This window comes from Gobio gobio, assembly GCF_949357685.1.
Source record: "Gobio gobio genome assembly, chromosome: 24".
In the NCBI taxonomy this organism is placed as follows: domain Eukaryota; kingdom Metazoa; phylum Chordata; class Actinopteri; order Cypriniformes; family Gobionidae; genus Gobio; species Gobio gobio.
The window spans coordinates 13,611,026-13,637,334 of record NC_137120.1 but is presented as its reverse complement, the minus strand read 5'-3'; the positions used below and the strand labels follow the sequence as shown (position 1 = coordinate 13,637,334).

The 26,309-nt window shown below is 38.2% G+C and overlaps 1 protein-coding gene across 2 annotated transcripts; it reads left to right on the top strand.

Moving 5' to 3' along the window:
• The first annotated feature begins 1,730 nt into the window (after positions 1 to 1,730).
• LOC307120343 (uncharacterized protein) lies at positions 1,731 to 20,210 on the top strand. Of its 2 annotated transcripts, XM_079807347.1 has the most exons (7): positions 1,731 to 1,939; positions 8,069 to 8,410; positions 9,492 to 9,812; positions 13,545 to 13,685; positions 16,230 to 16,586; positions 17,203 to 17,493; positions 18,218 to 20,210. In XM_079807347.1, the coding sequence occupies exons 1-7, from the start codon at positions 1,903 to 1,905 to the stop codon at positions 18,310 to 18,312; spliced, it is 1,584 nt and encodes a 527-aa protein (XP_079663473.1). In that variant the 5' UTR covers positions 1,731 to 1,902; the 3' UTR covers positions 18,313 to 20,210. The 2 variants fall into 2 exon arrangements, with proteins under 2 accessions (XP_079663473.1, XP_079663474.1); XM_079807348.1 differs by lacking the exon at positions 8,069 to 8,410 and having other exon boundaries at positions 1,832 to 1,939.
• The last annotated feature ends 6,099 nt before the right edge of the window (positions 20,211 to 26,309 follow it).

The following is a 26,309-nucleotide window of genomic DNA, read 5'->3' as shown; positions in this document are numbered from 1 at the left end:
TTTTGGGAAAAAAAAAAAAAGACTTTTTGGTTATTAATCATAAAATCATCAATGTGACAGATGGGGAATAGTGCCAGCAAAGGTTACAAATATTTTGGTACTCTTATAACAAGGTATTCCCAAATTAATTTGAAGCATATTGAAAGATTACGAGTAAACGTCTTTCTATAAGTGTTGATAAAGTAAAATAATGCAAAATGTAACTTATCTGCACATAAGAAATGCTACTCTTTTATATAGTAATGATAAAGAATCAGGATAAATTGACTTACACGATCACATTATACCCCTTTTTAATTTAATACACAATAACATTCATGTCACACCATATGAAAATTTTAGCCACTAAGCCAGTAAACTAGTGAATAAATGTAAATTTCAGGACAAAATCTACAAGACCACACACACACACACACTATATATATATATATATATATATATATATATATATATATATATATATATATATATATATATATATATATATATATATATATATATATTAGGGCTGTCAAAAGATTAATCACGATTAATCACATCCAAAATAAAAGTTTGTGTTTACATAATATATGTGTGTGAACTGTGTATAATTATTATTTATATATAAAAACACACACAAGCATGTATATATTTAAGAAAAATGTATTATATTTATATATAAAATATTTATATTTATATACAATATAAATTATATAAATGTATACAGTATATACATGCAAATATTTCTTAAATATATACATGAATATTTATATAAACATAATAATTATAGAGTACACACAAATATATTATGTAAACACAAACTTTTATTTTGGATGTGATTAATCTTGATTAATCTTTTGACAGCCCTAATATATATATATAGCCTATATATATATATATATATATATATATATATATATATATATATATATATATATATATATATATATATATATATATATATATATATATATATATATATATATATATCGGTCATTGTTTTACTCATCCTCATTTTTAAATGAATTTATGCATAAAAAAAATGTTCAATGATTTACTAAAGATTATTAGAATTCATTTAGTTAATATTCAGCAGGTTAAATAAAAAGTGCAACATTAAATTAATAAAAAATGCAACATTATATATATCTATAGGCTATATATATACATATGGAAATATAAGAGTTGGTAGAATATAACCCAGTGAGTTCCATGACTTACATTTGAGATTTTTTTTAAATTTGTTTTTAACTTTTTTTCACCCAAATGTGTCAACCAAATATTAAAGGATACGATATTAATATTTTTTTTATGAGAACCTCTAATGAAAAGCATTCATAACTTACCAACCAGATGCCACAAGCTCACAAAGAAAATAAAAGCGTTAACCATATTCCTTTGTTTTGTCAACCACTCTAATCACGCAGCAAACCCCTCTAAAAAAGTCAGCATCACCAAATGCCCAAGGGTCGCTAGCTATAGGCGTTACCACAGCAGGTTGAAAAGCGGATGTCAAGACAAGTTGTTGACACTGAATACATTTTCTTACCGCTTAAAATAAACGTTTTGGGGGGAATATTGTAGGATAAATTGAATAAAACCATACAATGGAAACGTAAATTAAGAAGTGTTATGTGATTGTGTTGCAACAGATAAATGAAAACTATGACAATGGGCTGAGCTTTACTTCTTTTACAGTAATGTTATGTCATACATAAAATCAAACTCGTGCCTCTGTTTGATGACGGAGCAGGGGGTTGTAATGAACAAGCAAATTGCAGTCTGTTTTGTTTGTGCTTGGGCGTGGTTCTAGGACGACGAACACAGCGAGATTCTTAAATAACAGAATTATTCATCTTTATTGAATCCAGCTCTACAAAAACAATCTTCAAATCTTCACAGCTCTACAAAAACACGCGGAATATGCTATCGCTCTTTCTCTTTTTGTTATTAATCTACGGTAAGTTTTGAACCGCTGTCTTCCTTTCGGTTTCGATATAGATCACGAATCTTAGTCATTCCTACGTTTATTGATTAGTTTAGTGCATCTTCAACGATATAGTTTAGAATAATACGCATATACCCAGTTGAGCGGTGCTATCAATAAATCTAACAGAGATGAAAGCACGTATCTAGCACGTATTGTATTTATCTTGCAATTTGAGCATATGATACGCACTTTATGGGGTGGAACCCACACCACTAATCCACCCTAGGGCTTTACAGTGCGTAGCATATTGGCTGACGCGAAACTGACATTTCGGCGCTTTGCCGAGATCCCGAAGCGCAGATGATGTTTTGAAACACTGCTCCGAACTGTGATTCGAAACACCCATGTCACGTGGTATGGCTAAACTTTAAATGTTTCATCAGGGGCACGTTCAAATCTCAAACCAGTGCGCAACCTTTGCTACGGTTTCCGGTTGAACGTCATGGAAACGGTGTGCAACAGGTTTGAGATGTCACTGAAAAAGATGAAATCAACTAAAATTGCCATATAGGCTAAATGTGTAGTGACATATCTAGGAAACTTGTTGTGAATAATCTCCCTTTGTGTGTGCCGCTCCAAATGTTAAAATTATTATTTAGCCTTTTGCCATTGACTTGAATGTTTTTAAATAGCCCCTTTTTTGTTTTGTTGTTGTTGTTGTTTTCTGTTTAGTTATTACATTTTGTTTTTGACAACATTTGTAATTACATGTATGTGTATATTCTCTTTCCCCTAGGAGAGTTTTGTATTTTGCTGTTTTTTTGTAAAAAAAAAAAAAAAAAACATGCGTTTGAGATGCGTTTTATCTCTTTTGGTGGTGTGTCCAAAATGTCAGCCCAATCAACAGCAACATGTATATAAACCACGCGGTATTAAAGAGACCCCAGATAGCAAAATACACTCGGGCTATATCGTTGAAGATGCACTAAACTAATCAATAAACGTAGGAATGACTAAGATTCGTGATCTATATCGAAACCGAAAGGAAGACATTATGTAACCATCAGTGATTGAACATAAGCCGAGTCATTGACAGAAGTGGCCCAGATCTCTATAGCCAGAATCGGGCCAGTTACAGTGAACAGCAATCGGGCCAGTGCTTTACAGCCGTAACAAAACTGCATGTGCCAGAGCGAGCTGCGGGCCAGAATCGGCCCGGTAAACACACGCCGATGCCGAGTCAGAGCCGCAGGCGCCGCGGGGCAGCCGAGCTCGGGCCGATTACTACATGCTATCTGGGACAGTTCACACTATGGGTGCAAGTAAAGTTGTTTACAAATGTGTCCGCTGCAGCTCAGTAGGCCTATGTATACAATTGACGATATTAGAAGACATGATTGTCGTAAATAAATATTATACAGTATCAACATGATGATGCATTTATTTATATTTTTAGCTTCATTGCAAGGCAAATTTCATATATGGTAATTAAGTGCTTTACATAAAAATTTGAAAGAAAATACAAGCTATTAAAAAAGTAAGAACTAGAAATAAAATAAAATACAATACAATTAGAATTGATTACCAGGAGATAAAAAAGGTTCATTAAATGGGATTGGGATGTTGTCATTTATTCTGGACAGCAATAAGGGCAGTGATTGCATGTATTTTGCAGTATTAAACACGTATTCGATTTCATCAGGCTCCGAAAAAGAATGGCCTTCTCAGCCGCCATAGTTGCACCTCATGCGTCATCAGAACAGGGGTCCGTTCTTCGTATCTCGCTTAATACATCTGAGATGATTTGACAGATCCCAGATCTCTTAATTATGATAACTGATGTCTGGCTAATTTGTTTCTTCAAACGAATTTGCGGATTGGATTTAAATATCTGGATTAAATGATCTAAGATCACTGTGCGTTCTTGTGTTCCCTGAAGAGGACAGATGCATCGATACTCGAAACCAGGATCAGCAATGCAGCGATTGGCTGGCGTCAAAACAGCAACGTAATGACATCATATAATTAAAAAAGCCACCTGGCAAAAACCACATCAATACCAGACAAAGACACATGACAACCAAGAAACATGACAGTGAACATGACAAAATAAGAATATGTAACATGAACAAGAACAAAATGTGACACACTGTGAAAATATGTTACTTTATTTAAAAGGAATTGGCTGTGCTCTCTTCAACAGAATTATAGTCTCTGTGCTAAATACTTCTGTACATGTAGGTATGCTTATGTATTGTTAACTAGCTATATATGAAAATATGAAACATATATCATAAGAAATATATTATTATTATTATTATAGTATATTAGTATATTTTTGTATATATGCTGCATGAGTAAATATGTGTTTAATAAATGTATACAAATGCAGCACTACATCTTATTACATGCACATCTATGTTACTGAATATAAAATTAGAATTACATTTATTATTATATATGCGTAAATACACTCACCTAAAGGATTATTAGGAACACCATACTAATACTGTGTTTGACCTTCAGAACTGCCTTAATTCTACGTGGCATTGATTCAACAAGGTGCTGAAAGCATTCTTTAGAAATGTTGGCCCATATTGATAGGATAGCATCTTGCAGTTGATGGAGATTTGTGGGATGCACATCCAGGGCACGAAGCTCCCGTTCCACCACATCCCAAAGATGCTCTACTGGGTTGAGATCTGGTGACTGTGGGGGCCATTTTAGTACAGTGAACTCATTGTCATGTTCAAGAAACCAATTTGAAATGATTCGAGCTTTGTGACATGGTGCATTATCCTGCTGGAAGTAGCCATCAGAGGATGGGTACATGGTGGTCATAAAGGGATGGACATGGTCAGAAACAATGCTCAGGTAGGCCATGGCATTTAAACGATGCTCAATTGGCACTAAGGGGCCTAAACTGTGCCAAGAAAACATCCCCCACACCATTATACAACCCCCACCATCCTGCACAGTGGTAACAAGGCATGATGGATCCATGTTCTCATTCTGTTTACACCAAATTCTGACTCTACAATCTGAATGTCTCAACAGAAATTGAGACTCATCAGACCAGGCAACATTTTTCCAGTCTTCAACTGTCCAATTTTGGTGAGCTTGTGCAAATTGTAGCCTCTTTATCCTATTTGTAGTGGAGATGAGTGGTACCCGGTGGGGTCTTCTGCTGTTGTAGCCCATCCGCCTCAAGGTTGTGAGTGTTGTGGCTTCACAAATGCTTTGCTGCATACCTCGGTTGTAACGAGTGGTTATTTCAGTCAAAGTTGCTCTTCTATCAGCTTGAATCAGTAAGCCCATTCTCTTCTGACCTCTAGCATCAACAAGGCATTTTTGCCCACAGGACTGCCACATACTGGATGTTTTTCCCTTTTCACACCATTCTTTGTAAACCCTAGAAATGGTTGTGCGTGAAAATCCCAGTAACTGAGCAGATTGTAAAATACTCAGACCGGCCCGTCTGGAACCAACAACCATGCCACGCTCAAAATTGCTTAAATCACCTTTCTTTCCCATTCTGACATTCAGTTTGGAGTTCAGGAGATTGTCTTGACCAGGACCACACCCCTAAATGTATTGAAGCAACTGCCATGTGATTGGTTGATTAGATAATTGCTTTAATGAGAAATTGAACAGGTGTTCCTAATAATCCTTTAGGTGAGTGTATATTGTCACTTATTTTTCATTATATGAAAAGCGGCACTTCCTTATGTATTATTCAATATATTGTAATCTATTTATACAATAAATTATTTTGTGTGTTTTCTAATATACCATTAAATCAGTTAATATATTGATCATAAATATATAAGGAAATATATTTTCTTTGCATAGGGGTATGTTGCGTAAACTCTTAAAGGATTAGTTCACTTCAAAATTAAAATTTCAAATAATTTACTCACCCCATCTCATCCAAGATGTTCATGTCTATCTTTCTTCAGTCAAAAAGAAATTAAGTTTTTTGAGGAGAACATTCCTGGATTTTTCTCCACATAATGGACTTCAATGGCAACCAAAATGTTGAAGGTCCAAATAAATGCAGTTTCAAAGGAAGAGCTTCAGAGGCTCTGCACGATCCCAGACGAGGAATAGGGTCTTATCTAGCCAAACCATCTGCCATTTTCTAAATAAAAAGACAACATTTCATTGTACAGCTGTACAATGACAATAAAGTTTTCTATTCTATCTTGTGCTGCTCTGCGGCGCCACTGATTATACTGCATTCAGGGCCGGCCCTGACCAATTTGCTGCCCTAGGCAAGATTTTACTTGGTGCCCCTTGTGTCAAGGTTTAGCACTACATGTTATCAGTCTTTGGAAACACTCGTACTGTTTTATTTTTGTAATGCATTGATGTTTTATTTTTATATTTATTGTTGTTGTTTTATATGATGTCCAGTCCATTCTACCCCGTCATTATGTTCATGATATTATTTTTTTTATTTATTTTTTTTAAAGGCTGATGATAGTCAAACTATACAAAAATTGCACCTATGCCACATTACAGCCTAAACACAAAGAGCAGGAGTGCATCTAACATTCATGTACAAACTATTTATTGAGAACTAGCAAAAGTATTTGTATTCCAGTAGATGGCAGCAATATTCCACTAAACTATGAGCATTCATGTTTTCACCAGGAATTAAACCGAAATTTAGATATTTAATGTGAATTTTACATAAAATATTGCTATTTTAAATAAACCTGTATATAAATATAATTACTAATTTGGGCAAATACATTTTAAAATTGATATACACCCCCTTAAAACTGCACAACTGCAGAGTTAAAACATTAGGCTATTAAAAAGGTGATATTACATGCGTTTAATATTTTTATATTATTTATTTTTTTACAAAATCACACTGGCTGTGGCCTCTGGAGAACCCAGAACAGCTGCTTGCATAAAGTTTAAGGTAAAAATAACTGGAATTAATTAGCAAACATTAGTATTTTACTACTATGCAATTAAATAAACTGTTCATTAATTTACCTACATCACTTTACTTCTGTCTTTACACGGCAAAAAAATGCTCTTCTTATTTAAACAAGAATATTTTTAATGTTTCCAGTCCAAATATCAAAAAATTCTTAAATCAAGGTGCATTTACTAGATAAGTAAAATGACAGAAGACATTTTTCTTGTTTACTTGAAAATAAAATAAAAATGAAGTGAGTTTTTGCTTAAAACAAGCTAAATTATCTGCCAATGGGGTGAGAAAAATAATCTTATTTCTGTTTGGGACAGAAACAAGATTTCAATAAGGAACAAGAATATTTTTCTCACTCCATTGGCAGATAATTTTGCTTGTTTTAAGCAAAAACTCACTTCATTTTTATTTTATTTTCAAGTAAACAAGAAAAATATCTTCTGTCATTTTACTTATCTAGTAAATGCACCTTGATTTAAGAATTTTTAGATAAACAAAACACAAATACTAAGTAAGAAGAGCAGTGTATCCCTTATCTTCCCTGCATCAGAGGGCTTCTGTCTTTTTAGACACTTCAATTCGGCCATCCGTCATAAATATTCAGGCAACTTACACCGTGTCAACACCTGGCGCGAGCGGCCAAGCACCTTAAAAAATGAAAGCAATCCTGTCTGCGTTGGATGCGGCGAGAGGCGACGCGGCACAACAAATTCTCCTAACGATAAACTGATCGTGCGTTGTATTTCTGACGCACTTCAAGTATCGGCGGGGGGAGATTGATGAGGCGGACCGGGAAGAGGCAGGGGACTTAGTTAAGTTTTTTTGCGCTTTACTTGGTAATATTTCGAAATTAATATTAATAAAATAGTATCAGTAATACATTTTGGCGCCCTTATGGATGAGTGGCGCCCCTAGCATTTGCCTATTCCGCCTATGCCACGGGCCGGCCCTGACTGCATTGATTTGGACCTTCAAACCGTTTGGTTGCCATTGAAGTCCATTATGTGAAGAAAAATTCTGGAATGTTTTCCTCAAAATGCTTTTTTTTATTTTCGACTGAAGGAAGAAAGAAAGATACAAACACCTTGGATGAGATGGCGTGAGTAAAATATCAGGACATTTTAATTTTGAAGTCTGTCTCTTCAGCAGCTCACACAATGATTTCAGTGGAATCTGTAAAAAAATTAAAACTATTTTTGTTTGTTCTCCAGGTGTGTCTGGTACAGAGACAGATGAAACTGAATTTGAGCCAGTGACAGTGATGGAAGGAGATTCTGTTACTCTGCACACTGATCTTACTGAAGTACTGAATGCCGATACTATACTGTGGATGTTTGGACCTAAAGACTCTCTCATATCTCAAATAACAAGAAGGGATGACTTTACCTCATTTTTTGTAACCGATGAAATGGGATTCAGAGGTAGATTACAGGTGGACCAAAAGACTGGATCTCTGACCATCATAAACACCAGAATCAAACACTCAGGACAATATAAACTCACTATCTCTAGAGAAAAGACTACGACAAAGATATTTAATGTTGCTGTCAGTGGTGAGTATCTCAAGTCTATCAATATAAAAATTATCGTGTGTTAATAATTTGGTCTTTTTTTCCATGTTTCACACTATTTATATTTACCCTGGGTTAGTATTTATGATTATTCAGGTTTTGAATGTCAAACACATGTGGGTCAATTCAAAAAAGGTATTTTAAATCTTTCTTTGAATTTAAAATGTCAAAGTGTTTTAATTCAACATTGCTGACAAGTACATAGTAGTTAAAGACACTAAAGTGTGACCAATTTTCTTTTTCTTTATACGAGAGTGGCATTTAAAATTATCATGAAAATATTTAAAAGTGGTAAGCATCTTTAACTTATCTTAGAACAGTGATAAAATTTTAATTTTTATGTCATGGGGACATTCATTTCAGTTACACCATCTGACTTCCTGGTTTGCTACCTGACTTTTGCAACTAATCGTACATTGAACCGGCTTCTATATTTGGATGTCTGTGTCAGCTTTTGCCTATGCTAGTTCATACATAGAAGTTTTAAATACAACAAAGAAGTTTATGACATTGGTTGTACTACCTGGCATGGAAAGTGTACAAACCTACCCATACTTTAAAGCAGCTGATTTTATCAGTATTTGAGAGAGATCTACAAATCTTTTCACTTTGCCACAACAAGGATCAATTGTGCTCCTCTGGATGCTGCATTATCATACTTGCTGTTATTACCTTGTCAATTCATAAAAGAGCCATGTTCGCAGTTTTCCACCCTGACATTTGAGAATATACAAATTACTGGAAAAAAAGTTCTTCAATTATCTCAACAGCTTTAAAACTAACATTTGTTTATATGAAAGGTTTCAAACATAAAATTATACCATAGTATTTTATTTTGAATTTTTTATTATTAAAACAGCAATTTAAATAGTTTTCTTAGTCTGTTCGTTTGCTCGGACGGTTCCGAGCCTGACAATCTGGGGCTTAAAAATACCTAAGCACAAATAAGGTTTATTATTTTTATTATCCAGATTTTGCACCGCACAAGCAGGATTTCATAATGGGACTAACTTGTTAAAAATTTCTGAAACACTTTTTCATTAACGTTCTGCTTGTTTTGCAGGTGTGGTTGGGGAGACGGATGGAGTGAAGTCATTGTCAGTGACAGAGGGAGAGTCGGTCACTCTACAGACTGATGCTGAAATGCACAAAGATGCTCTGATGCTGTGGAGGTTTGGAGATAAAGGCACCCTCCTGGCTAAAATGGATGTTGAAACTAACGAGACCTCATTAAACGATGCTGATGAGAGATTCAGAGATCGACTGAAGCTGGATAAAACTGGATCTCTGATCATCACAAACACCAGAACCACAGACTCTGGACTTTATGAACTACAGATCAGAGGCATTGAGAGCTCACAGCAATTCCTTCTTTCTGTCACTGGTGAGTAACTCTGAGCTACTGAATGTGCAAGTCTTTCAATGTAATGAAATGTATTATTAGCATCAGGGTTTGAAATTAACTTTTTCACTCACCTGCCAATTTGGCTACTAAATTAAGTTGCCAGCCATTCAGAACTTCTACTGGCCATTTTCAACAAGATTTTTAAAAAAGGGCATGCGCGTTTAAACGCTTTATCAACAAATAGCATGTAAATTACAGTTAAAACATTTAAATTAAAGGGACGTGACGGTAAAGTATGGTAGCCCATACTCAGAATTTGTCCTCTGCATTTAAACCATCCAAGTTAGTGCACACACATTAGTAGAGTAGTGAACATACACACTGCAAACCTACAAGGGTGACTTCCATTTTACATCAGAAGAACGTCACATGCTTCACAATCCAATAGAAATTGAAAAATGAGAGAGAAAAGGAAAAGAAAACAATAGAGAGGGTAAATATCCGTAACATACAATCAACTGGAGGCAAGTTGCTGTACCCAAGTGCAGTTTTATTTCCAAATTTCAAATAGAAAACAAGGACATGGCTTGGCAAAACAATAAAGAAAAGACTTGGCTTGACTAAATTAAACTTGACTATAACAAACTTACCTACAGCAGGTTACAACATCAATACTAGACAATGACCATGACAAACATGAGGGCTTAAATACACAATGACTGATGTCAAGACAAGGGACACCTGTGAAAAATGATTAACCAATGACAACATGACACAAGAACACATGAGGGCATGGGAGTCACATGACAAACCAGGAAACAATACAATTAACATCGCAAATTAAGAAACATAGCAAAAACTTAAAAACATGAAACACCAAAACACCCTGTGACAATATCTATATAGACGCCCAAACAAAACACCCACCAAAGTCTAGGGGGGCGGACTTGGGGGACGGATGGCAGGCCAGGCCCATCCAGGGGCACTGGACACAGACCCTGGCACAGCTTAAACAGGCATGGGAGCATGGGCAGACCTGGGCCATGAAGTGGCTCAGGGAGCCATGACGGCTTGAGCAGTTCATGGGACCACAGAGGTGCGGCCTTTGAGGCCTTCACAAGGTACCCACTGCCCCGCCACAAAAAAAAAGTTTATTGGGTGGGACTATGGGGTCATTGCAACCACCTGGAACCATCTCTGGACGCTGGTCTGGGGCTGGAGCCCTCTCTGAACACTGGTCTGAGGCTGGAGACGTGGATTGGCTCTGGACGTGGACCTGGATGTGAGCAGGAGAGGTGGTCGCTGGACTAGCTTGTATGGGAGGGTACTGTGGGATTCCTCCAAAGTTCCCATAGTAAATGAGGAAAAGCTCAACACAAGTGCAAAGTCAATATATGCTTCCAGAGTGCATGGGCCATTGCTCTCAGGCATCAGGTTACTTAAAAAGTAATTGAGGCTATTAAGAAACATGCCCTTGAGGGCAACATCATTAAATTCCATCACATGGCTTAGTTCACAAAAGTCTCCCACGTAATCCTCAATGGCCCGATTCCCCTGGCGTAGACAAAGCAGAGTAACTGCTGGGCTCATGGTTACAGGTCTAGTATTCTGTAACATTTGATCCACTGGAGGCAAGTTGCTGAACCCAAGTGCAGTTTTATTTCCAAATTCCAAACAGAAAACAAAGGTGACTTATGGGGGTAGATTTGTTGCGTTATTCCAAACAAATAGATTGTTATCCACAAATAAAAAATCGCTTCCTCTGCATTGGTGGATCTCTTCTTGCACATTTGTAAATCGCAGCACAGCGCGTGGATTTTGAAACATTTCTAGCCTCTACACTCACACAAATCCACAAATAGGTGGACTCCACCCACCGTCTACTTAAGCCAATCAGATAACGGCCATATTGTGCTGACCAATCGTAGCACATTCTCGCTCCAACCAATCACGTTTTGGCCAGAACCGTTGAAAAACAGAGTTAACACTCCCATAGACTTAATGCATAAGTAAAGCGTTTCATGGAGTGACCAATAATAGTTCCAGCATTGAACCCCATTAATTTCAGTGTAGGTTATCTCAAGCACACTCCTGGCAAATTGACGAAATTACTGCATATTTTGAGATTTCATGGCATTAGTTAACCTCTCAGGAATATTGATAGAAGATGTATTTTATGAAGCACAGTTAATGTTTAGTGTTATATAATGTATAATTAGACTCTAACTTCATTTAGATAACGTGAACAGCGCTGCAACAGCTACTATATCCAGATGCTATCTGTCATTTCAACAGTTTTTAGATTATCTGAGATCTTTCTGTCAAAAGCGTTTTTATGAGAGCTCCGTGAACCACGTCACCGTGCGGAGCGCCGGGAGATGAGAGCAGGTCGCACCTCTGTTTTTCAACGGCTCTGGCTTTAACTGTTACACGTTAGTGCCACAACGCTATTTATTGTTTGAATTTCGTATTAAAACTTGTGACAGAGAGACGGAGGGAGAGCAGGGAAAGGAAATGAAGCTGAACGTTTTAAAAAGAAATTAGTCTATGTGTGGGAACCACTGTGATTGATTGGTTTTTATTTTCAACAGAAATGCCTGTGATTGACTACAATACTCAACGCTGTAAAATCATGTTGTACTGTCATGTGACCCAAATAAAATGAGCAGATCACTCAAAACAAAAAAAAGATTAACATTGTCTTTTCTTTATCTCTCCCCAGAATAAAATGCTACTGTAAAGCTTAATCGAAGTCAATGCACATATTGTGTTAATATTTGCCAGAAATCGCTGCAAATACAGTGAAAATGCTGTCTATCCTGCTTAATCCCATTAAAACAGATTGACAGCGCGGAGTTGTTTAGAACTATTGAGAGCTCTATGGCTCTAGTCAGCACAATATGGCCGTTATCTGATTGGCTTAAGTAGACGGTGGGTGGAGTCCACCTATTTGTGGATTTGTGTGAGTGTAGACGCTAGAAATGTTTCAAAATCCACGAGCTGTGCTGCGATTTACAAATGTGCAAGAAGAGATCCACCAATGCAGAGGAAGCGATTCACAAATGCACAGGAAGCGATTGACAAATGAATGCAAGGCAGAGTTGTGTTTGTGACATAAAAACATATGTGTGGATATTTTTTTAATTCACAAATGCCATTGTATTTATTTGTGAATCTAATTCATTTTTGTGAAACTCCTGCATATATTTGTGGATCTCATTCTATTTATTTGTGAATTTATTAAATTTTTGTGAATCTATTTACATTTATTTGTGGATAACAATCTATTTGTTTGGAATAACGCAAAATCTACCCCCATAGTGACTTGACTTGACAACAGCAGGTTACAACATCAATACTAGACAACAAACATGAGGGCTTAAATACAAAAATGGCAAAAATTTATTTTAGGTGGACAGATCAATACAGCTCAAATAACATTAAACATCACGCGGAACAAAACAAACCTGTGGTCTGTCACTCACGCCCAGTTTGCCAATGGTATTAAAACTTAATTCGTTGCTTGGTAGGTCTTTCCTTTTTTCATTTGTGTTAGTTACCCCAGGCAAGTATTATAAAAAAATGTTTATAAATGGAACAAACTTCCCCAGCAGAGTGAGTGAACATAATAAGTAACATAAGTGACATTTGACAGCGCTACCCCCCAGGGTTGGGGGGTTGATGTTGTTAATTTCAATCCCTGATTAGCATATATTTGAAGTAATTTCAGATCATCACAGTAACTGACATCTTCACTGTCTCTCTTAATAGCTGTCCCAGATCCACAACTATCTTCTGGTGAGAAATCAGGAATAACTGTTGGTGTCATAGTTCCTGTTCTGCTGCTTCTGGCTGTACTTTTGGCTTTGATTTACTACATCAGAAGGAAATCTAAATTAAAAAAGCAAAAGGGTAAGTATTACTTTAATCAGGTTTTTTGGGCGGCTGGGGGAGGGGGATGTGGGGTCACAGGTTTGCGGAGTTTAGCTGCAACCCTAATTAAATTCACACTTCAGGCTAATTTGAAACAACAGGTATGTGGTTTTGAGTAGGGATAGAACTCTGCAGGGCTGTGGTTTTGTGCCTTTGTTCAAAGTTGATGGGTGCTTCCTCGTAAAGGCTGATTTATACTTCTGCGTGGGCTACGAGTCATTTTTCATTTATACTTCTGCGTCCTTGTCCGCATCGATGTTCAGATATCACATGCAGAGGGAGCATGTGTACCCCTGAGGGAGGGGTTCTGGCAGACAAATCACAGCGCTTGCGGTCCGCATAGAATTGACGCGTTGTTAAATTTTTTGTCAGGGTACGTCGTAGGCTATGCGTGCAACACACAGCCTAGGACGTAGATATGGCGTACACTCAATGCAGAAGTATAAATTGGGCTTAAGGCAGCATATCTTAGCTGCCATGTCATCGAGAGTCGTCAAAGGCCATTTCATTTTGAAGGATTTTTATTAGGCAGCCTTTGGGCCACTCCACACACCCACACTTGCAGTCTTGGCCACTAGAGAGTGCATGCACGAGTTCTTAACGCACACTTAATGCACACTATAATACCGCTTCAGAGTGGTCTTTGAGGCTAAGAGCATCCTCACTTTCAGGAAATCACATGCCCCAATTCCACGTCATGTCTGGGAACACTTTCGAGTGCAAGTAAAAATGTATTGGATGTTACATATAATTTGTTTGTTAAATGTAAAGTGTTAGACATTTAATTGGTGCAGAGATTATAGGTAGTTTGTAAAAAGTTTGAAAATAAAGCACCACAACCACACAGTGATTAATTTCTACCACATTAGCCCTTCCCTTTCCCCTATCTCTTTGTTTTGCATGTTCACGTGAAGGGGTAGGGGTGTCTCGATTCTCTTTTGGCTGGAGTGGTAGGGGTAAGGGGAAGGGCCAAATTCAAACAAAGATTTTTCTGGACCACACTTCGAATGAAGGGGTATGAGGAATTTCCCTGCATACATCGATAACCGTGCTGCTAGAAAGCGTGTAGTAATGTTGCCACTCTGGATTGATCACTTGTGTGTTGCCTTGCTGCCAGTTTCTCGGTAGCTTGCTAAACACGCTATTTGAGTGACGTGAACACAAACTAATAATGTTAAAATAAATATCTGGTCATTCTTCATAATGCAGTCGCTATTTACATCACGTATCTGTAAACTCTTGCGTTACCAAGGCAACAACTTGTTTGTATTGCAAAGAGCTTTTTTATTGCAGCAGCCCAGTAGAAAACTAAACCATATCCATACCGGCCAGCTCGGATTGGCATGGAATGGAACGGTTAATAAACAAAGAGAACAGTTTGGCCCAATGGAAAAGCAGCTCCACCAGGTCTTGTGTGTTCTGTATCATTCTGTATTGTCTTAGGAAACTCAAAAGCTCATATGTTTTCAAACTGAAAACGAGCACCGTTTTCTTAAATCCAAATAGGCTACAGTACAAAACAACATTGGGAGTGAGTAATCTGTTAAACGTGCTCGCGCCTAATTTCTGTTAGATATGTGCACTTCATTGCTGGTCATACTGGTTAAATGTTACTGGACACTAATAAAAGAAGTGGTGTATGATGACATATGATGACGTGTAATGGAGTAGTAGCGGTGTCCCATTTCTTAGGGGCATATTTTCACCCCTACACCTTGCCACTCTCTTTCAAGGGGCAAGGGGAACAGGAAGGCGTTAGTGTAGGGCTAGGCAAAGGGGTATAAAATAGAATTGGGATTGAGCCTAAGTGTGTCCCTTTGAGTAAACAAGATTCTTAAAATACTTGCGGCCTTCATGTCCACTTTAACACTTTTGGCCAAACTCTGGAAATACGTTGTGTAAGTAGATAAAGGGTTAGGACCAAAGACCACAAGTGTGGGTATTTGGACAGGCCTTTGTTTCGCGTCCTTCATTCAGCTCATTTTGAGGGCAGGAACATGTGTGAGATTTGTGTTATTCAATGAATGTCTGAATATTTTTTGTCAGCACAGAATTTTATTTCAGTTTAATTTAACAAGGATACATCTTGCTTGTTCTGCATGTCATCATCATATTGTAATAACTATTAAATATGCATAATTACTTGTACCTAACCTTAAACCAAACCAAACACTAATCCTAACCCTATAGTAAGAACATGTAGTTACTAAATTTACTCAGTATAAATGTACTGTATAATTGCAGTGTAACAAAGACACCTTAAAATAAAAAGGTCATTTCCCCTTCTGATGTGCTGTGGCAAGTTTAACATCCTGACACTAAATGGCATTGGTTGATGTCATAGCAAAACAAAAGAGAATGAGATTTGTTGCATTATCAGCACATTTTCAGTCTGTACCTCACATAGAAGACTTGAAATTCAAATAGTGGTGTGGTTAGTGTGAATGAATGAACATTAATTGAGATTTCCACCTGCACACTCATGAACACATTCTTCTCTGTTTCTATGCATTGCTGTGACAGGAGAAAAAAAGAAAAAGACAATGAAGGAGGGATATTCTCCAACTCTATTTACTGGTCTTACTGAAATACCTGGTAATGATACGATTGAGTGGTTCTATGATGCTGAAAACAATCTCATTGCTGAAATCATTGGAGGAACCAGAGGGTCGTCTACATTGGCGGGTACTGATGGGAGATTCATAAGCAAACTGAGGCTGGATGAGACAACTGGAGATCTCACTATTAGTAACATCAGAACCATTCACTCTGGACTCTATATACTCAGGATCAGCAGCAGCAACAGCAGCAGGAGAAGGGGCTGCAGCAGCAAAAGCATCATAAAAACAAAATACAAGAGATTCATTGTTACTGTCAGTGGTAAGTATATCAACTCTTCCAATGTGTCTAAGTGAACAGTTTAGACAGTTAACTAGAATGCTGTTTTCAGTTGATTAGTGAGCTAGACCTCACTAAACATAATTTGTATTGTGCCTCTCATCCAATAATTGCAAAAAAAAAGCTTTGTCACCTTTTAAATTGTGTCCTTTTTATCACGTAATTTATTTCAAATAATAAATGTGGCTTTGGTGCTCTGTAATGGGATGTGACAAATCCCTGTAGTTCAAGCTGCAGTGTGGGCACAAGGTAAAAATAAATAGACATCAAAAGGTCTGTCTGAATAAAACTTATTGAAATGAATCGTGTTCTCATGTAATTGCCAAATCAGTGTTTCAACAGTCAATATAACAGCTTGAGAACGTCACGCACATTTACCCCATGAAAGCTGTTCAAGGTCCATAGCTCGCTATAAAAAATAACTGTAGAGGGTGACATTTTGCATTGTAGCCTAATAAATTAATTATATTTTTTACTTAACTAACTTTTAAATGTATGTGATGTGGATACAGCCAAAAAAAATCTATTCAAATTTAATCAAACTTGTTTTATTCCTTTATTTATTTTCTTGTATTTCTGTGTGTTGTTTGACATGAAGTGAGGACAGTGCCAGTGATGGAGGGAGATTCTGTCCCTCTGATGACTGATATTGAAATACAGAGAGATGATCTGATACTGTGGACGTTTGGACCTGAAAACTGTCTCGTGGTTAAAGCTGATTCAAGAGCAACTGATATTGGTGAGAGATTCAGAGACAGACTGCAGCTGGATGAGACGACTGGATCTCTGACCATCACAGACATCAGAATCACAGACTCTGGACATTTTAAACTACAGATCATCAACAACAAACAGGCCACATTCAGGAGATTCAATGTGTCTGTCACTGGTGAGAACAAAATTTATTATAAAAACTACACATTGATTTATACAACAGTTCTGGTCCTTGAATCTGATTGGTCGGCGGTGTTTCAATAATGCATACTGCTTGTCTGTTTGCATGTTCCAGATTATCTAGGATATTTAATTCAAGTTTTAGGAACTTAAAAAACACTTTAACTAGTGGTCTCTGCCTTTTGGATCCCATATCCAGAGATCATGTCAGTGGAGGTTTTGCAGTAATTTCTGTTTAATTTGTCAGATTAAACTCATTGTTGTTTACACTGTGCATGTACTATGCTTTTAGTGAAAAAAAAAAAAATCTTCAGTGTCTGTTCTGCACGCATTAAGTAAGGCAAAATGTACAGTCGGCTGGTCATCATGACAAAACAAACTCTAAAAGAAGCAGCTTATGTTCAGTGAACACGGTTGTCAACAGCTAAAACAGTCAAAACACCACAAAATAGTTCTGAAGATACTGTTTGTGAGGAACAGAGCACAAAATGTAGTCTTTATTCACTGTTAATCTTTTTGTAAATTCTAAAACTAACAGGAAAATGAAAAAAGTCTTAAGGAAAACGATCTGTAGTGATTCATATTGTGGTGATTCAAACAATGGATTTTTCAGCATCTTTAGGAACTCTTGAGATTGTTTTGCTGTAACATCATCCATATGTAAATGTATATGCAGCAGGTTCTTTCTCTCTTTTTTAATTTCTATGATTGTACCACAGGAAACCGAGTGAATGAAGCGACTGCAGGGACGCCGCTGTTGAATCGAGATGATCTTGATGGAGGGAATGAGCAGCAGGCGACGAGTTCAGTTTAATGAGATAAGACATGCCCACCAGTATCAATCGCTGTGACATCATCAGCAATCGAGCTTAACACCAGATTTCTGCTTTTATGAAAGTGAGAAATGGACCCGTGTGTTGGAAAGTTGGAATGGATTCTTGTGTGTTGAGCACATGTAGGTTACAGAAGACGCGTGTTCAGCCGAGTTACTCCTGCATACACTAATCTCAGAACTACTGATAACCATTCACTGTCCACATGCTGGAAATGCATTACATTGTCTGTGGAGCAACAGGAAGTGTGACACTCAAATGATCTGTGGTGCTACAGTTACCAAACATCAGTACTGGGAAAGCTGTGAACAAACCTATCAAACCTCAATACATTGTTCACTACATCTGAAATTCCACACAGTCAAGGTGGTGCAGAAACAGCCAAACACTGAACAATTTGACACTCAAAACACTAATGTGATTTTGACTGTTTCAGGAGTGTCTTATCTTGTACATTACAATGAGACATTTTGTTTTTCTATGACAAACTTGGTAGACACATTCCCCGTGGGAATAAGTGGGTTTTGGCAGCAATGCAATAGAAGAACCATTTTTGGTTGCCTAACCGTTTTTTGAACAGATCTTTTTTAGTGTAAAGAACATTTTAAAAATCAAAAGAACTTTCTTCCACTATAAAGAACCTTTTATGGAATGGAAAGATTCAATGAATGTTAAACTGCCAACAAATGACAGTAAAGAACCTTTATTTTTCAGAATGTAAGGCAGAAAAGACCAATGATTAGGAAGTTTTGCCTGCTTTTTAATCAATGTATGTAATAATATATAAGCCTATATATATATTAGGGCTGTGACTGTCACCTTTAACGCGTTAATGCATGTGATTAATTTAAATTCCTTAACTCTTTAACTAATTTACTCATTTTTGTCACGCAGTTAGATGATCTTAGAAGTCAGGAATTTATCACAAACAATCAGGCTGAGCATCTACAAGCACAAGTAACCCTGTTAGGAGGAAATCCAACTATTTAACCCGATTCTGCTTCTCTGTTTGTGATCAGGCAATTTTAAGCCATTAATCTCTGGGAACATTTTCAGTGATCCAGTAATCGAATTCATTCAAACAGTCCAAAACAGCACTAATGTGAAGAAGACCAGGCTGATTACATTAGAGAGAATAGAGACTCGCGTTGCGCTTTTAATGAATTGTTCATTCCAGTGTGTGCTTTGCTTTAAAACACGAGCTCTGTCTTATTTTGCCACTGTTTCTGAAGAGCGTATAGGTGTCGTACACTATAAGCACATGAGAGTGTTGATGCACAAAGAACAAACTGTGTGCGCGCTCTAGATCACTGATCGCACACTGCATTCATGTACAGGCACACAGTACATTTGCGTTGTTTCCACACACACTCAGGAAGGATAATGTTTGATTTGTCATGTGTGTGTTGTTGTGATAGTAAGCGTAGGTTTATGGAGGCAAAAAAGGGTTGATTTAGGAGGGTTTTTTTGGCGTCTCTGTGTGGTCTTGTTCGGTATCGCAGTTTGACTCGTCTAAAATGAAAACAATCTTGTTGTTGCTCTGTACACACACTATACACTGTGAATTCTGTAACGTTTTTTTCTGTAATGTTTATTTTTTATTTTTTATGTGTGTATAAATGTATTATATAATATAATTATATGGACTCCTTATATTTGGTTATTTGATGGTCTTTTGGAGTCTCCAATGATCCTTGAAGCTTGCAGAACATACAGTTTTCTGATTGTTTAATTTGCTGGATATAGCAAATGATAACAAAATGAATGTGTTTAATGAGATAAATGGCGTATGCTTAATTTTACGATAAGTGTGGTTAATCAATTTTATACAATTATTTAATAAATCAAATTATAAATAAAATTGATAAACTGCTTCAGTACACCTTGTCTTCATATAGTGTTTTTTTAGTCACAAATATGAATTAGCTTATTTGAACATATAGTCAACAATTTCTTTAGAATATACTTTCTTGAAGGGAAAACAAAGGAATTAATTGGCATGGTTTTAAACATGCTTTTTAAACGGCACATGATTTTTATCGGCACATTATTTTTTTTATTTTTAAAGGATTGAGAAAACATGCATCCATCTTCTGCTTAGAACCCTTGTAAAAAATTAAAAAAGTTAAAAAAAAGTTACCTGAGATTGACCAATACACATTTTGAAGAGTAAAATATGTGTAGTAGTATTTGACAGTGTTGAAAAATAAATAAAGTTTAATTTTGAAGAGTTAAACAAGCAAATGTTACCTATTCGGTGGAATATTCGGATCCAAACTGGTCAAAACTGTATCGAAAAATTTCGAAATGTCAGTGGTCGATGATCTCTGATGAGTTTTACACATTTGTAGACGTTTTAATGAGGTATTTGTATAATGAAAAGGCAAAATAAGCCCTGAAAATTTATAAAAATGTATTATACAGACACTTAATATTTAATGGTATTACATGATTATTTCATTGCGTCTGATATTATACATTCAATAAAACATTTGCTGTTCCCTTTCGTTCAGTCACTCCGAGTAACGTCAGTGACTGACGAATGGGGGTTTGGCCTTGAAGCCTATCATCTTCGAGATCTTAGAAAACGCCCAATGGCAGTACGCTGGCAATATCGCATTATGTTTCTGCTTCGGAGCCAAGAGCATCTACTCTTCACTCCTCAAGCCTTCTGAGTTATCGAGAAGACGAGCCTTCTTCGAGACGAGCAGCTCCAATCGGTGTTGGTGTGACGGCGCATTCCAGTGATCGCATACTTCCTGCCTGCTGATCTCTTTAGTGGTCTGCAACCAGCTGGTGTGCGTTTCCCTTAGCGCTTCGGCATTGATTGTGAAGCTTCCTCTCACAAAAGAGCTCACACCTGGCACGTCCTTTTCAGAATGTCTCGCCCGTGTGCTTCTGGGTGCGGTCGGTCTCTGATGGGCACAATCACTGCCTGACGTGCTTGGGCTTTCAGCACGTCAGGCAGTGCTTGTGGATGAGTCATGTTCATGGGAACATGCCCATCTCGGTGTTACGGTCGAGACTCAATGAGCTCTGTCCCGGAGAGAGAGTCCCCTCTGCCACACCCCAATCTGCGGTCTCCGCGAGAGGCGGCACTTTGACTGGTGGCCAGGGTGACCTGAGGGTGACGGTGTGGAACAAAGCCTGGATATGTGCCCAAGGTTCTCACCACTCCGTTCAGAGACCAGGTGGTGAACCTGCAAGCGCTGCCTTTGGAGGAGGCAGACCCAGCCTTGGAACTGCTCTGTCCACTCCACCCGGAGTGTAGCCTCCTTTTGGGCTTTAGCGCATGGCGCTTTGCTGACAGACATCTGCAGAGCTGCAGGCTGGGTGACACCTAACACATTGTGGAGCCTGTGTCCGACTTTGTACTCGCCTCCAGGGGCGTCGGACTGGGGGGGTAAAGGGTACCGAGTACCCAGGGCCCGAGGCAGAGGGGGGGCCCTTAGAAGTCAGTTTTCTATACATACAAATACATGCACTAACATTTGTATAGCATTTATGTACCAATAAAAAAGTTCCTGTGCAAAACTAAACTTGTAGTTAGGCACTGGTTTGGTTTTAAAAAAAAGTTATTTTCATGCTGTGCAGGGCCCCACCACCCCTCTCGAATCAAAGTAAATGGTACGACCCGCAGTTCAGGTGCTTCTGCTGTGGACCTGTGGTGAATCAGTTAATGTGTGTAGGACATCGGCTGCGGCTCGATGCAACTGATCGGCGAGAGTAGCCGCGTGCAGGCGGAGAGGAGCGGCAAATGGAGACGTGAAGTCGGACACTTTCTGCTTCCCGCAGTGACGCTCGCGCTGTGTTTGCATACTTTATCAGCTGAAGTGAAATAAATGCAATATTTGGCTCCGTTTGCCTTGTCTCCGTTTCTCCGTTGTCTCCTCTTCTGCTGCAGTTCTCCCCAGAGTCAGAAGTTTATATGAAAACACTGTATATTTCCCTCCATTGTCAAAATCTAACACCGCAGAAAACACAGATCGTTACCGCATTGTTATGCAAATTAGCTCGCAAACGCTCTTACATTAAGTACAGGATTGTTCTCAGTTTAATGCACATCTTATGATTGAAAATTACTTATTTCATTTTACGGAACACACTTCAATCCTAGTTCCCACTCGAATATATGAAGTATTCAGTCCATTTTATCACGAAATTCAAACGATAAATGCCGTTTTGATGCTCTTTAATGTGACGACTGATCACTGTATAGGCGCGTCAATACAAGCGGCCGCGATCATCTCTTCCAGAACATTAAACATGAATTAATATCTTAAGGTATGTTGAGGATAACACGTACTGAAACGTATCATATGTCGTGTAATCTCAATCAGTGTTTCAATCGCGGAAAGACGTCAAACAGCTTGAGAACAATGTCACACAGCATCATTACCTCTGAGTCAGTCCTTCAGTGTCACAGTTGTTAATTCACTAGAGAAATCAACTCTTTCACTAAATATATGCACTATATTAGCGTATATATATATATATATATATATATATATATATATATATATATATATATATATATATATATATATATATATATATATATATATATATATATATATATATATAAATAAATTCTACTTAACCTGTTAGTGATGTCTTGATTTTTTAATGCTATTTTAGATAAATCTGTCATGAAAATGACAGTCACTAAGATTATATTTCAACAACGAATTGGAGACAAAAACATAATTTTATAATTAGATTTAGGAGTTAAAGGGTTAGTTCACCCAAAAATGAAAATTCTGTCATTAATTACTCACCCTCACGTCGTTCGAGACCCGTAAGACCTCCGTTCATATTCGGAACACAAATGAAGATATTTTTGTTGAAAGCTGATGGCTGAGAAAGGCTTCATATAGGCCTCCATTGGCATTCAGTACATTGACACTTCCAAGACGGATAAAAGGCACTCAGAACATCGTTACAAAGTCCATCTCACCACAGTGACTCTACAATAATCTTACAATGCGACGACAATAGTTTTTGTGCGCAAAAAAAATCAAAATAACACCTTTTTCCAACTTGTTACTGCCTTCCGTGTGTGCCTCCACGACGCATGCGCGAGAATATGACGCAGATCCGACGTTCGGACACATGACCCAGAAGTGATTTGTTTACAATCAGAGGAAGACGCGCGTATCTCAGCTGTTGGATTCTACATTGATCGTGCTTTAGGTCTCGGCGTAGTGCTCAAAATGGGGCTCAAGTGTGCATTTCATGGATTCTCGAACCCCGGCGCTACGTCATATTCTCGCGCATGCGTCGTGGAGGCACACACGGAAGGCAATAACAAGCTGGATAAAGGTGTTATTTTGATTTTGTTTTGCGCACAAAAACTATTGTCGTCGCATCGTAAGATTATTGTAGAGTCACTGTGGTGAGATGGACTTTGTAACGATGTTCTGAGTGCCTTTTATCCGTCTTGGGAGTATAAGTGTACTGAATGCCAATGGAGGCCTATATGAAGCCTTTCTCAGCCATCAGCTTTCAACAAAAATATCTTCATTTGTGTTCCGAATATGAACGGAGGTCTTACGGGTCTCGAACGACATAAGGGTGAGTAATTAATGACAGAATTTTCATTTTTGGGTGAACTAACCCTTTAATGCAAAAACTGCCTTATGTGAAGTTGTTTGCACACAATGTGTTATTTGAGTGTTGCTTATTATATCTAAACATGAATATCAGCTGAATATAGGCTCATAGTTTGGGCTCTGTAGTTAACCTTTAATATTATAGTAATAATGTGCAAGTAAGGGCTCCCTTTATAGTTTACAGCATCTTTAAGAAACTTTTAGTTATAATTTAATTCATTTAAGGACAGACACAATTTTTTCAGTAAACCACTGTTTAATAAAAAATAAATAAAAAGCCATTTTTTAAAACTGCTGAACTGAACCCGTACCGAACCGTGACTTCAAAACCGAAGTACGAACCGTCAGTTTTGTGTACCGTTACACTCAAAAAAAAAAAAGGTTCTATATTGCACCAAAAATGGTTCTTGGCTCGTAATCATAGGGGGACCTTTTTTAGTGCTATGTAGCACCAATTTTGGTGCTTCAGTGGTTCTTCAGCGGTTCTTCAGAGGTTCTTCAGCGGTTCTTCAGAGGTTCTTCACCGGTTCTTTGACTAAGGTGCTATATAGCACCTCTGAAGAACCGCTGAAGAACCACTGAAGCACCAAAATTGGTGCTATATAGCACTAAAAAAGGTTCCCCTATGATTACGAGCCTTTTTTTTTAGAGTATACACCCCTAGTAAGTAGTAGTATACTTTTGACAATAAAACAAAATATATTAATCAGAGTGTGGCTTATTTTGTTTACATTTTAAGTGTTTTTATGATAAAAATGCAATACCCCATTGGTATATGGTATTTGGTACGGGGGCCCAGCAAGATGGTTTGTACCCAGGGCCCAAAATTTGGTGCTACGCCCCTGCTCGCCTCTACTAGTGGCCGGTAATGGACTAGGCTCAGGTGTCTTCGCTTGCTCGCCATTCCACTCCACGGACTGGATACGCGTAATATTTTCCTCAGGTGAGTTTTCCGGAAGCCATGAGCTCCTCCAGCACTGTCGACTCCGACACCAGTAAGTCTGCCCACTCGCCCAGACCCTTGTGTCAGGCCAGGTGCCTCCGTGTGCATGGTTCCCCTCTGGGCGACCCCCACACGTGTATTTCCACCGTAAGCCTCCTTGAGCAGGTGTCTTTCCTTTGGCAAGCCCTTGCCACCCTGGGGTTAAAAATCCACCTTCGGCTGGTTCCCCAGAGTTCTCCATATGCAGCCCTTAGCGGGTCATATGTGCTTTCCTAAGTCCTCCCTACGGGTAGGCGTCTTGACATATTTTCCACCTGGAATATGCTTCCCAGTGTACCTTGGTATTCCTGTGATAAGTGGGAGTCCTTCGTCTGTACTAGTCTTACGACAGGGTACTCGCACTTACGCAGGGCACTGGAAGACAGCCGAGTGGCGAGATTACATTGGGACCCCCATTCGTCAGTCACTGACGTTACTCAGAGTGACTGAACGAAAGGGAACGTCTCGGTTACGTATGTAACCCTCGTTCCCTGAGGAGGGAACGGAGATGTAATATCCCTCTGCCACATCCGCTGTACTGCTGGAAGGGCCGGGAGTTCAGTCTTGGCTCCTCAGCAGGTAAACATAATGCGATATTGCCAGCGTACTTCCCCCCACGCAGTGAGGTGGAGTTACGCATGCAAATTCCGCATGCCCATGGCATTAGGCGTTTTCTAAGATCTCGAAGATGATAGGCTTCTAGGCGAAACCCCCATTCGTCAGTCACTGACGTTCCCTCCTCAGGGAACAAGGGTTACATACATAACCGAGACATTTTAATGCATGTTTGGCTGAGTTTTTGTTGCATTTACACCATTCTGTCCAGCAGGGGTCACTAGTGTGTGGCGTTTGAATCATTTTGTGAAGCAATTGGAAGCTTTGAAAAGCTTTGTTTCTCCCATCACTAAAGTGAGAGTTCAGTTTAAGACGCGCTACAAGCGTCAATCACTGCGACTGTGCGATATCGTCAACATTAGCTTAGGGAGCAAGTGTGCCCTAATGGTTAGAGATTCAGGCAAACCCGAAAGTTGCGGGTTCGAGTCTTATGCTGCGTTCACACCAAACGCGAATTGAGCGTCAAAATCGCGTCTACCGCGTCTAGTTTCACGCGCGAACATTTTGAATGCATTCGCGCGTCCGCAGAGAATTGGACGCGCGTAGAAATCGAGCGTTTGAAGCGAAATTGACGCGCGTTCAAGGCACTCCAGGAGAAATATGTCATAAAACACCACTCTGCCTCTTTTCATTTTCATTAAACATATATATTAAGCATTAATAGCCACACAAATGTGGTCCAGGCAACTCCTACATCATCTTCAGTACATGTATATTTAAATATCCTTAAAATATAAAGTTATTAAACTTCTCTTTGCCCTCAGTCAAA